Consider the following 12,574-nt stretch of genomic DNA (forward strand, 5'->3'; position numbering starts at 1 on the left):
CATCCAGTGAGCCCCACCAGGACATCCCTGCATGGATGTGCTGGGAAAAGGACACCTGTGGTCCTGTCCACCACCAGGTTTCCTCTGGAGCAGTCACATCCCAATGAGGGGACAGCCACCACCAGGTGCCCCCTGGAGAAGCCATGTCCTGCTGAGGGGTCACCAGCATCCCTGCCTGGTCCCTGGGGCTGGAGAACATTTCCTTGGTGGTGCCGTGGAGTTGCTATTTGTGACTGCCTGTTCCCAAGCCCTCCGATACTCTCCAAAAAAAACAAAAAGGGAGTTGTTTGCATGGGAAGATTGGCATCTCCGAGCCTGGGATATGGTTTCCTGCTTTTTTTAGCTGGAGTAGCAGCAGACTCGTTGGCCTGCCCTGATTTGGCATCCTTCTTCTTGCTCTTTTTTTTTTTTGGAAGAGTTTCATCCTGACCCCTCGGCAGAAACACCGTCGCTAGCGGTAGGGGATCGGGTTTGGTCCTGTTGGGTTTTTGGGTTGCCCAAGCCCCGGTGAGATGGGATGTAGATGGCTCAGAGCCTCGGTGAGCGGAGAGGGAACTCGGCCCTCCATCGTCCCAGCCTGGCGCAGGTCAGTGGATGCTGAACCCCCTGTTCACCCCTCCCCGCCCCAGGGTGCTGCTGTGACAATGGCAGGGCAGGGCAGCTGTCACCTCTCGCCTGGACTGTGGTGTGACGTGGGCTGTGGGCGTTCCTGGCCAGCTCTGGGCTTCCCCCCCTCCCCAGGTCCTGCTGAGGGGAGCAGCAGGCACTGGCAGGCTGTGGGGCACAGCTGGGTGAAGGCTGGTGGTCGCACCTCAGCTGCTTCCAGGACGTGGATCCAGGCAGGAGGGACAGGAGAAGTCCTGGCAGGGGCATGGAATGGGGTGTTAGGTCTCCTACCTCCTCCATCAGCTCCTGGGTGTCCATCAGCTCCTGGGTGCTTGTGGATTTGTGGGTACCCACGGACTTCTAGTGCCTGTTTGATCCTAGGAATCCATCTGTCAGCTCCTGGCTATCTGTCAGCCACTGGAGGACATTTCTGGGTGCCTGTGGACTCCTGGTAGTGGTTTGGCACCTGGAGGGCCATCATCTCATGGGGGCCTGTGATTACTTCTGTATTGTCCATGGACTCCTGACACCTGGTGGATCCTAGGAATCCATCAGCTGCCTCATCCCTATCCCCTCTGGATGCCCATTTCCCACAAGCCTGTGAGTGTCTGCTGGCTCCTTTGTGCTCATGGATTCATGGGTGCCCAGAGTCTCTTTTGGATCCTGGGCATCCATCGGCTCCTGGGTACCCAGGGAGTCCCCATTGGCTTCTGGGTGCCCGTGGACTCTGGGGTGGCTCCTGAGCATCCATCAGCTTTGACTCCTGACTGTCTCTTGGCTTTGGGTGTGCTTGGAATTCTGGCTCCACGTGGAGACCTGGATGCCCATCAGCCCCTGGGTACCAAACACCTCCTGGTGCCCAGCATGCCAGGCTGGCTCCCTCCTGGCTGTCCCAGGACTCCTGGCCCCATTCCACCAGGCAGCCAGGGCACCTCCCACCCACCTGTGCCAGGCTGGCATCCAGCACTGATGCCAGGGAGTGCCAGCATCAGGGACCCTTCTCCCTGGCTTCCTTGTCCCCCAAATCCTAACAGCCATTGCTTTTGGGGTGGCGTGGGATGCGGGGTCAGGCTTGTGCCAGCAGCAGAGGATGCTGGTGGGGGATCCAGGGATTCCAGTGAGTTGAGGGGGTGGAATCACGCCTGTCCTGGTGGGTGCAGGGCCAAGCCCACTGGGAGGCAGCAGGGAAGGAGCAGGGGGAGGGAAGAAGAGCTGGGCTGACCTCAGCATCTGGAAAGCTGCGCTCTTGGGCCGTGGCCTGCGTGCCGAAAACCGGAGGCAAAAAAAACCTTCCATATTTGGTGAAAGTTGCTCCAGGACTCGGCAAAGGCTGGCAGCAGACAGGGGGCCACAAGCCCCCAGCTCTGCCCTGGACCACTGGTTCTGTAAGGGCTCTGCAGACATGCCAGGGGTTGGATGGTATTGGGGAAGGTTAAATTGGGGTGAGCATCTCCCATTGGGTGGCAGGGGGGGCATGGAGTGGGGGGATCCATGGGGTGCTGCCAGCAGTGCAGGGAGGATGTGGCAGATGCACCAGCACAGTTCTGAGCTTTGAATTTTGGCAGAGGGAAGAGCCCCTCTTCCCAGTGCCACTGGTAGAAACTCCGATTTCCTGTGAAAATCCCACAGGTAAAGCCCCACTGTGCATTTAGAGGAGGAATTTTTGTTGCTTTGGGAGACGAGTCTCCTACAGCTCCCCATTCCCCATCCCACTGGCACTGCTCCTGGTGCTGCTTCTCCCCTGGACAGCACAGGGATGCCCAGCATCCTTCCACCCTGCCTCGGAAAAACTGTCCCTACTCCTTTATTCTTTATTTTTTTATTCCCATTTTTTCGTCACACTTTAAAAGCAGAATTGCAGCCAGGCCGTGTCCTCCCGGGATGAATCACCGCAGCCGAGAAGTCCAAGAAGGGAAAACAACTGAATTCCCGTGCACTGGGCTGAAGCTGCCCTGCTCCTCCTCCTCCTCCTCCTCCTCCTCCCCCTCCCCACCCCGAGGTGGTGGTGCTGCTGGGTTTCTCCACGGGAGCATCCCTGACCAAATCAATGCTCCTCTGTGAGCTGGGAGCCTGGGAAAAGCCACGGCCGAGGGAAAAGCAAACATCTCCAGCCCCGGCCTGCGAATAAACACGGGAATATTATTAGTAACCGAAGCGGGGCTGAATCAGAGCTGCTGATTTATGCTCTTACTTCCTTTCAAGAAGTTACTCTTTGGAGAGCAGCTTGGACTGTGCTTACCCGTGGGAGAGCAGGGAAGGCTGGGCAGGGAGGGAATGCAGCCCCGGATGTGATTCCGTTCGGCGTCGGGCAGGCTCGGGCACGGCTCCTCTGCTGTGCCACAGCTCCTGTTCCCATGGCAGGGGCTGCCCCAGACCTGCTGCTCCCAGGGAAGGGTTGGCTGCTGTTCAGAGAGGCAGGGAGGGAGAGATTGGAAGCCAGGGATGAGGTGACACCTGGGGAAAGAGGTGGCTTGTGCTCAGGGACGGCGGTGGTTGGTACCCAGGGGTGGCAGTGGCTGACGCCCAGGGATGGAGGTGATTGGCAGCCAGGGATGGGCTGACATGCCCCAAAAAGGTGACTGGCACCATGGAGTGGAGGTGATTGGCACCCAGGGGTGGCAGTGGCTGATCCTCTCCTTGGTGGCTGCCATCTGCCAACTTTGTGGCACGTGTGGGACATAGGGCAGAGCATCACTGGTTCCAAGGGAAAGGTTGCTTAGGTTTGGGAACCCTACCAAACCCAGCCAAGCCTCCTGCTTTGATACTTCCCAAGAGGACAGAATAGCATTATATTCCTTGAGTGATTTCCTGCCAGAGGCTGAGTGATTGAGGCAATACAGGAGTGGATGGAACAGCATCATCCTGTTTTGGGAGATGGTGCCAGCCAGGGGCTTTTCTGGCGGCATGAGGAAGTTTTACATGCCAGGGTGATGCTGCTTGTTGCAGAGGTGTTTGCTCATTGCATTGGGATAGATTATTTCAGTTATATCAGTTTATTTCCAATCCTTTTCTTTCCAGGGTTTTGGTAGAAATAGAGCTGGGGATGTGTTAAAATAGTTAAGCTTGGGAATTCACCATGCACTGTATCCCTGGACCAGTGGCTCCCACTATGTCTCAGCTCCCTCTAGTGGGTTCTACCCTGGCAACAAGCACACAGAGAAAGAAAAGGTGCAGAAATTCCAGATTCTCTCAAACTGGGAATGGTGTTTCAAAGGAGGTGCCAAGACTCAGGTAGCTCCTAGCACAACCCTATTGTGACACCCAAGAGACTCTCCCATGAGGAACTGCCAGCAGGAATGGGCTGTAATGAGGGAAAAACAACTTGTATTTATTTACTCTTAAAATTTTGGCATGTTTTGGTGGGGTGGGAATAATGAGGCAGGGTTAGCTCCTCCTTCAGCAGCTGCAGGAAGGCCCCAAGCAGCAAATCCCAAAGTGGTCTAAAACACTCAATTTCCCCCCCAAATCTGGATATTTTCACCCCAGAACAGGGTCTCAGGGGCAAAATCCCTGCTTCAGCTCACTCAGGATATGGCTGGGTGCTGGCACAACTCATTGCAGCAATGAAAGGAGAAACACTGAGTGCTGTGGGTATGGGAATTTTGGGATGGTCTCTGAGGACACAGTGATCCTCCTTCCCATGGGATGTGATTTTAGCACAAGGAACACCCTCCCAGGATTTGGGAGAGTAGTGAGAGCCCTCAGAGTGGCTGAAAACATCATCATTCCATGCTCTGATGTGTGCACAGCCTCAGCCTGAGCTCAAGGGCCAAAATTTGTGTCATGGCTGTGATTCCTCGTGGAATGTACATTCCTACTCTCCCTTTGGCCTTTGTTTGTTTAAAAATTGGATGTTTTAGGACTTCCCTCCATTGAAGCCTCTTTGTGGGGGTGGGGGCAGGACACAATATACCATGCCCTTTCCCAAATATTTTATGATGTTTTAAAATCCCTGGGGATGCTCAAACTCCTCCTGCATCAATATTCCTGCACAGGGGAAAGCAAAATGATGGGGTTGCATGCTAAGCATCATTAAAAAATAAAATAAATCAAGATGGGAGAGTTCCCATCCTTCTTCAGGGTTGTATTTCCAGTGTCAAGGAGAAAAGGCCTTTCCTTGGCTCCCCATCCCAGGTTTGGGGTGCTGCTGAATCACCCCCAAACCCCCCGTGCTGGATCCTCTCCATCTTTGGGTTTTCAGGAGCATTTTGCCACGCTGGCACAAGCCTTGGGATGGGGGACGAGTCCCCTTGGCTCCATCCCAAGGAACTGGCACACATTTCCCAGGAGGGTTTGGGGCTTTGGGGGAGGAAACGCCCAGGTTGGGAAAAAAAAACCCAACAAAAAAACCCAACAGGGGCTGGTCCGAAAGGAAATCTAAAGGTGTTTACAAAGAGCCGCGCTGCTAAAAATAACCAGCTCATATTTTAGACAGCCCTAAAAATAGGCAGCGCTGTTGGAGTGGCCAAACACTCCCAGGAATTTCCTGTGGGCTGCGGGCCGCTCGCAGGGGGGTCGGGCATCGCTGCGAGTTTGCTGCCCGGGGATGGAGAGGGGACCCCTGGGGGCCCCGAAAGCACAGCCTGGCTCCTCCCCTGCGCCGGGCAGGACGGGCTGAGCCCCTCTGCAGCCGTCCCGAGCCGCATCCCCAGGGATTTGGGTGCCTTGGAGCGTCTCCAAACGCACGGAGGAGAGCGCAGCCTCTGCAGCCGCGGCGGAGCGGCTCCTGGCGGCGCTCCCGGACGGATTGGATGGAGGGGTTGATCCCAGGGAGCGTTCCGGGAGTGGGAAGGGCTCCGCTGCGATGGACGGACCGCCCTGCTCGCCCCGGGACCGGCGGTCGGGGCTGGGCTCGGGGCGTCGCTGCGGGCGGAGCCGCCGGTCACAGCCCGGGGCAGGACCGGGGCAGGACCGGGGCTGGGACCCCCCGGAATGGCATTGGGATTGCAGAGGGAGTGGGGGTTGCAATGCGGCTGGACCCAGGTTTGCATCCCTGATGGGTGCAGGATTGCAAAAGGAATGAAATTGGGATTGCAACCCAAATGAACCTGGGATTGCAATGCGGTTGGACCCAGGTTTGCATCCCTCGAGACACAAAAGGAATGAAATTGGAATTGCAACCCAATAGATCTGGGTTTGCAATGTGGTTGGATCCCAGTTTGCATCCTTTGAGATACAAAAGGAATGAAATTGGGATTGCAGCCCAGATGGATCTGGGGTTACAGCCCAAGCAGGTCCAAAACTGTGACCTGGGTGGGTCCAGGATTCTAACAGGAGTGGTTCTGGGGTTGCAGCCCAAATGGATCCAGCATTGCCATGCAGATGGATCCAGGTTTGCTTCCCTGTTGGGTCTGAGATTGAAACAAGAATGGGGTTGGAGTTGCAAAAGGGATAGGGTCAGGATTGCAGCATGGATGGATTTGGGATTGCAGTGTGGCTGGACCTGGGTTTGAATCCTTGGTGGGTCTGTGATTGCAACCCAAATGGTTCTGGAATTACAAAGGAATGGGTTTGGGAATACAGCTAGGTGGGTCTGGGATTGGAACCCAAATGGACCCAGGATTCCAACACAGATGAGGCCCAGGATGGCAAATAAGTGGGTCTGGGATCACAACCCAGAGTGTTGCAGCCCAGTTGGGCCTGGATTTGCAGTCCAGGTGGGTTTGGGACTACAACCCAAAAGCACTCAGGGTTGCAAACAGGAGGGTCTGGAATTGGAATCCAGATGGACCTAGATTAGCACCCATTTTGTTCTGGGATTGGAATACAAATGGATCTGGAATTGCATCAGAAATTAGTCTGGAATTGGAATCCAGGTAAAACAGGGATTGCAACAGAAGCGTGCTTGCAATAGGATTCTAGCAGAGCCCAGGATTTAACCCTGATGCATCCTAGTTTGGAATGCTGATATGCCCAGGCTTGCAACTGAAATGGGTTTGGGATTGCAGCCCAAATGTGCCTGAGATTATCAAAATGAATCTGGGATTGGAGCTCAGAACAGCCCAGGATTTCAATCCAGATGGCTCTGGGATTGCAACGCAGATGGATCCAAGCTTGCAACAAAACCGGCTCTAGGATGGCAGCCTAAAGGAATCTGAGATTACAGTAGAAATGGATCTGGGATTGGATCCCAGAAGAGCTCAGGACTGCTACCCAAACACATCTGGGACTGCAAACCAGATAAACCCAGCATTCCAGCAGCTGGGATGACCAGCACACTGCAGCTGCAGGAGCAGGAGCTGCTGCCCTGAGAGCAGCCTCGTTACCTGGCTGCAATTAGCATCCCTTCTCCCCTGATCCCTGGGTGCACTGACAGCTGCTGCAGCGATTGCATGCCCCGAGTGGTCCGTTCTCTGCCACGCACCCTTCCCGGGGTGGGATGCTCATCGTCCTCGTTTCCCAGAGGAAATTTACTGGCTGCAACGGGAGGATGCAGCCCTGCTGCACGCCGTTGCTGTGGAAACGGGGTGAGCGGCTAATTAGATTTAATTAACGGAGCAGGAGGGGAGCGTTACAAACAGATCTGGGCAGGATGCATCACCCGGCCAGCAGGGATGTGGGTGCTGAGGTGATGATGCCGTGGGGGAAAGGGGGGTGTGCCTCAGTTTCCCTGTCTGCAAGGTCAGGGAGGGGGGATGTTCACAGCGACGGAGCCCCTCAAGGGTGCTGAGCACCCCAGCATCATCCACGCATCCCCCCTCCCCAAAAATCACGAGCTCCCAGGAAAGCTCCCCCCACCCCACCCCCAGCATCCTCCCCGGGCAAAGCCTCTCCGGCAGCATCCCTCGCGGGATCGCGCGTGTCCGTGGGCTCGGCCGTGCCTCCCGCTGCCGGCGCTGCCTCCCGCCCGTGCCCGGGCGGCTCGGGGAGCCAGAGCGCAGCCTCGCACCCCGCAGCCGCGCTGCGGGAGCGCTCTTCGCGCATCCCCGCGGTTCCACATCCACACCGAACCCCGGCGATATAAATAGCGCCTCGCTTTTCATTCCCCTCCCCGCCGCATCCCGGCGCAGCGTTCCGGCTGGGGCGGACACCTGGGGATAGAGGCAGAGGGATAGAGAGGGCATTTCTGCGCGATTCCTCGGGCCGCGTGGGACGGACCGACCCCCGGGACCCGCATGCTGCAGATGGTGAGGACTCTGGCGCAGTTCACCATCGCGCTGGAGGACATGCGAGACATCGGGGACGGCATCGACGCGGCCTTCGCCACCTCCGGGCTCAGCGGCGCGGCCGAGGAGCTGCCGGAGAAGGGCTGCGGCAGCCGCGGCGGCACCGAGGTGATGGCCGGGGGGTCCCGGGGGCCGGGGGCGCCGGTGGGTGCGGGGGTGAGGTGGGGGCGCACGGATGGATGCGTCATGTTTGGACACGTGTGCGGAGCCCGGCACCTGTGGGGTCTGCGCTCCATTGCCGTGGCAACGGTGCCTCCATCCTCATCCTCAGCCCGACACCCCCGGGGCTCTCTGGGCTCGGGGAGGGGGGATGCGCCCGCCCCGAGAGGGTGTCGGGGGTGTTGAGGCATCGCTGCCGCCGCCCCCCCAGCGCTGATTTGCACCGCGGGGGCGGCGGCTGGTGGGAAATGCCCCCATTCCCAAGGCGGCACGGGCTGGTCCCGGGGGTGCTGAGCACCTCGGGGGAGGCAGGATGAGGCCGGGGTGAGGCGGGGGCGTCCCCGGGGAGAGCAGATGGAAGAGTGAAGCATCATCAGCTCCCATCAGGTGGAGAGGCTTTGCTGGGATAAGGAATGCAGTGGGGCACGTCCTGCCTTTGCCCACGGCTCGCTGTGCCCTGCTGGGATGGTGCCTTACCCCCAGCTCCTGCTCATCTCCCCTGCCGGGGTAATGCTGGTGCTGTAACCGTGGAAAAAATCCTCTTGCCAACAGCTGGGCCTCATCCTGCGTCTCTCCACTGCTGCAAATCCCCAGTGGCTGGTGCTGAGTCTGTTCAGCTCCTGGCCTGGCCCTTTGCTCCAGTCCTGAGCTGGGACGGCTCCAGGGAAAAACAGGAGCAGCAGGGAACTACAGGCTGGGTGAGGCTTGGGGAAACTGAGGCAGTTTGGGGCATCAGATTCCCCCAAGCTCCAGCCTCCAGTGATGGAGCCATAATTACAATGAATTAATCCAGCAGTGAGAGGGTCTATAAGCCTTCTAACCAAGTGGGGAGGTCTCAGCTGGTGTCCCCAAGGACTCCAATATCTCATGGTTTCCTGATTCCTGGAGAGACTTGGACCTGTCACCAATATTTGGCCCTAGACAAGAGTTTCCTCCATGCTTGGTTCCGTCAGCAGCCTGGTGGGAGCAGGGAAACTGAGGCACAGCTCTGTCCTAGAGCACTGAGCAGGATCTGGCCAGGATCCCTCTCCATTGCTCCCTGGGGACCACGAGGGGCATGGTGGCCTCTCTCCTTGGTGAGGAGGGTCAGACTCCTTCCTGTGGCTGCAGAGCAGTTTCACAGCTCATTGTGTCCCCGCAGGGGAGGACAGCCCCATGTGTCCAGGGCTTATCCCACAAGATTGAGGACGTTTGGGGTGTCTCACATCCAGGGTCTCTGGAGATTCTGCACATGCAAAACTTTTGGGGTATCTGTGCACCCAGGGCACTTGGAGCATGTCTGCACCAAAAGCTTTTGGGATATCTCTGCACCTGGAGTCTCTCCACATGCAAAACCTTTGGGGTGTCTCTGCACCCAGAACCTTTGGAGTGTATTCAAACACAAAACTTCTGGGGTATCACTGCACCTCCGGAGCATTCCTGCACCCAAAACATTTGGGGCCCATGGGGCATCTCTCACCGAAATCCCTTGGGATGTCTCACACCCAGCAGCGTTGAAGCATTTCACAGCCAGAACTTCTGGGGTGCCTTGCACTCAGGGCCTTTGGAACATCTCACACCCAAGACTTTTGGGGTGTGTCATGCCCTGGCTCTGGAGCACGGGACCCCAGGCTGAGCTGCAGGCAGTGCACACAAGAGGGACCCTGAGCCCCGCAGCCAAGAAGACCCCGACCCATGTGGTGCTGGTGGCCCATCCCACCCCATTAATCCGCCTCCTCTGGGGCCACAGCCCAGCCCCAGGGTGCTCGGGGTGCTGGGCGGGAGGCGGATTCCTGCGGGTCCGCTCGGAGCGGAGCCCTGGAGAGGCAGAGGGCTCCGGCACCGACCCATGTAGGGCTGTGAGCTCCAGGGCGGGCTCCTGACGCGGCCCCGAGCAAAGCAGGCGTCTGTGCGCTCGGTGTCATGTACTTCCTAATCCTCCCGGATTCCTCCATCGGGCTGGAGAGGCAGCGCAGGGGAGCCGGACGCCAGCCGGGCTCCTCCGGTGCTCAGCCCGCCCAGCCGGCCCCGAGCCCCGGCACGCCGCTCCCCCGCCCCCCGCCACCCCAAAACACCCGCGTGTCTCTCCTCCCCGGGCAGGACATGAGGAAACACGTCATCATGACCCTGCTGGACACCGAGCAGTCCTACGTGGAGTCCCTGCGCACCTTGATGCAGGTAAGGTGGCACCCCAAACCCTGGAGCGGGGTCACCGCGGTCTCCCCAAGTCGGAGTCCGGCTGTGGGCGCTGTGTGGGCAGGGGGGATGTTGGGGACAGCAGAAGTGGCAGCACTGTGACAGCAGTGACAAGGACGGGGTGTGGGTGTGGGAGTTACCTCCGTTCCCGAGGCGAGCCTGTAACATTCCCAGCGGGTTGTCACCTGGCAGGTATCGTGTCCCCAAGTCTCTTGCCGTGCTTGCCTTCCAAAAGCTCTTCCTCATGTTGCACCCCATCTCCCGATGGCCCTGCCATGATGGGGGACCCCTGAAATCCCCTGTTCCCTCGTGCTCTCGTTTCCTGCTTGGATCATCACCTGCAGACCTGAGCCAAAGGTTTTTCTCAGGCTTTTTTCGCTGAGCTGGTTCCAAACCCCCTGGAGCAGCCTGGCCGGAGGGTCCAGCCCACGTTTCAGATGTTAATGAAGGTGTTTCAGCAGGCTAATGATGGTCAACGCCCTGGAGACGTCACCTGGCCGGGGTGTGGGTTGTCCAACCACATCCCTGCCGGGGGAAACACCAAAAACTCGGAGCTCTGCAAAAGCAGAGCCTGTGGGACTCTGTGACAGTCCACAAGGGCATGGGGCACACCATCCCATCACTGCCAGGGCTCTTTCCATAAATCCCCCACAGGGATGCCCCCATGGTGCTGCAGGGGGAAGGACCCACTGGCTGCTGCCAGTGCAGACCTTGCCTTAGAGGGGCAGGAGAACCCTGCTCTGGGCTGATTCTGGGGAGAGCTCTAGGGTCTGGGGTTGGGGGGTGTCCCTGCTGGTCTTGGCATGGAGAGAGTTCTGTCCCATGGTCTGTGCATGCTCTGGGGTGGGAGGGACACAGGTGGGAGCTCCAGGTGTTCCCAGCTCCCTGTCTCAGCTGGGACGAGGTGCTCAGATCCTTGACAGGGCTTGGTGGCACACAGCATGGGACAAGGGCCACCTTGGAGCATCATCTTCCAGCCAAGCCAGATGGTGCACGGGCAAGCCCTGCCTGCTGTTCCTGTGTGCTGCAGCAAGGGCTCTCCTTCCCCACGTGGGAAGCACAGGATGCATGGCACAGTCCATCCCAACTCCTGCTGGAGGTTCTGGGCACAGTAGGACAGGTGAAGGGGGTTAGGGGCCTCAGGATGGATTTGGTCCTTCTAACTCCTAATCTCCATGAGATATCTGGCATCAGCTTGAGGAACCTGGTCCTTGGGGGATGACTCCTTTGCCAGCTTGGTTGGAGATGTCTGAAGCCACTCAAGATGGGTCCTGCCCTCACTGCTCAGCTGTGTGGTCCTCCACACATCCTGACAGCCACCAGCACACTGTAGTGGTCAGAGTGAGGGGGTGGCAGGGCTAGAGAGGACCTTCCACACCCTGCTGCATCCCCTGCAAATTCTCCCATTCCTGGGGCCTTGCTCCACTCTGCAGCTCTGGAGGGAGGGCAGGGTTTCATAGCAGAGCCACCCAGCCAGCCTTGCTGAGGGCCTGCTGGCCCTGAGTCTTGCTTGTTAGCCATTGTGTGGTGGTCCAGTGGTGGTGGTGGTCCAGATGATCCAGTGGCTGCATCCTGCTGGTCCAGCCCCTCCTGGTTCCAAACACCCTCAGTCCCACCAGGAACACTCCAGCATTTGGATCCCGGGGTTGTGTCGCTGTGATTTCCAAGCTAGGTCAGGCAGATGAAGGTGATGAAGGCTCACGAGAGCCAAGATGGCCCTTAAGGCCCTGGGACAGAGGATCCTGTGCTATGCAGGTTCCTTGTGCAGACCTGCCCCCCTCCCCACACAGATTCACTGACTGGGATGGGACTGAGGGAGGCTGGGTTGCAAAACCTGTCTGGTGCTGCTGGCGGGTCCCACAACCCAGCATCCCCTGGAGGAACCCCCTGCTGCAGGATGCCATCCATCCCCCTATTTCCATGGGCTGAGAGATCCAAACTGGCTGGGGAGGGAGAGGAAGGCTCCGTGGATCCCCCCATGGTGGCTCTGCTTGCCCACAGGGTTACATGAAGCCGCTGAAGCAGCCGGAGAACTCCCTGCTGTGCGACCCTTCGCTGGTGGATGAGATCTTTGACCAGATCCCCGAGCTGCTGGAGCACCACGAGCAGTTCCTGGAGCAGATCCACGACTGTGTGCAGAACTGGCACGAGAAGCAGAAAGTGGGGGACCTGCTGGTGCAGTCGGTAGGTCCTGGCAGGGTGATTCCCCCCGGAATGCGGGTGTGCCCGCTCCTGGGCACGGCCCCAGAGCAGAGGTTTCGGAGCAGGAGGCAGGGGAGTGGTGAAAGGATGGGCCCAGCAGGCCTGGGATGGAGAGCAGGAGACGATCTCCAGGCCTGCTGTCTGCTTAGCATAAGGGTGGGAGCTGCTGCTCCCGGCTGGCTCTGCAGCTCCGCGTTTCTGCCTCGGGAGCACAAACGTCAGGGCTGAAAAATCGAGGTGGGCGGACAGCGGGTGAGCCCTCCCTG

The 12,574-nt window shown here is 58.5% G+C and overlaps 1 protein-coding gene across 1 annotated transcript in view; it reads left to right on the forward strand.

The window, feature by feature from the left end:
- Positions 1–12,574, forward strand: part of ARHGEF17 (Rho guanine nucleotide exchange factor 17) — a 30,431-nt gene that overhangs the window by 9,164 nt on the left and 8,693 nt on the right. Inside the window, exons 2-3 of the mRNA XM_056502868.1 lie at positions 10,011–10,088; positions 12,108–12,290. Of these exons, the coding sequence (XP_056358843.1) occupies positions 10,011–10,088; positions 12,108–12,290 (261 nt within the window). The remainder of the gene's footprint in view (positions 1–10,010; positions 10,089–12,107; positions 12,291–12,574) is intronic.

This window comes from Oenanthe melanoleuca, chromosome 1 (genome assembly GCF_029582105.1).
Source record: "Oenanthe melanoleuca isolate GR-GAL-2019-014 chromosome 1, OMel1.0, whole genome shotgun sequence".
NCBI classification, from domain to species: domain Eukaryota; kingdom Metazoa; phylum Chordata; class Aves; order Passeriformes; family Muscicapidae; genus Oenanthe; species Oenanthe melanoleuca.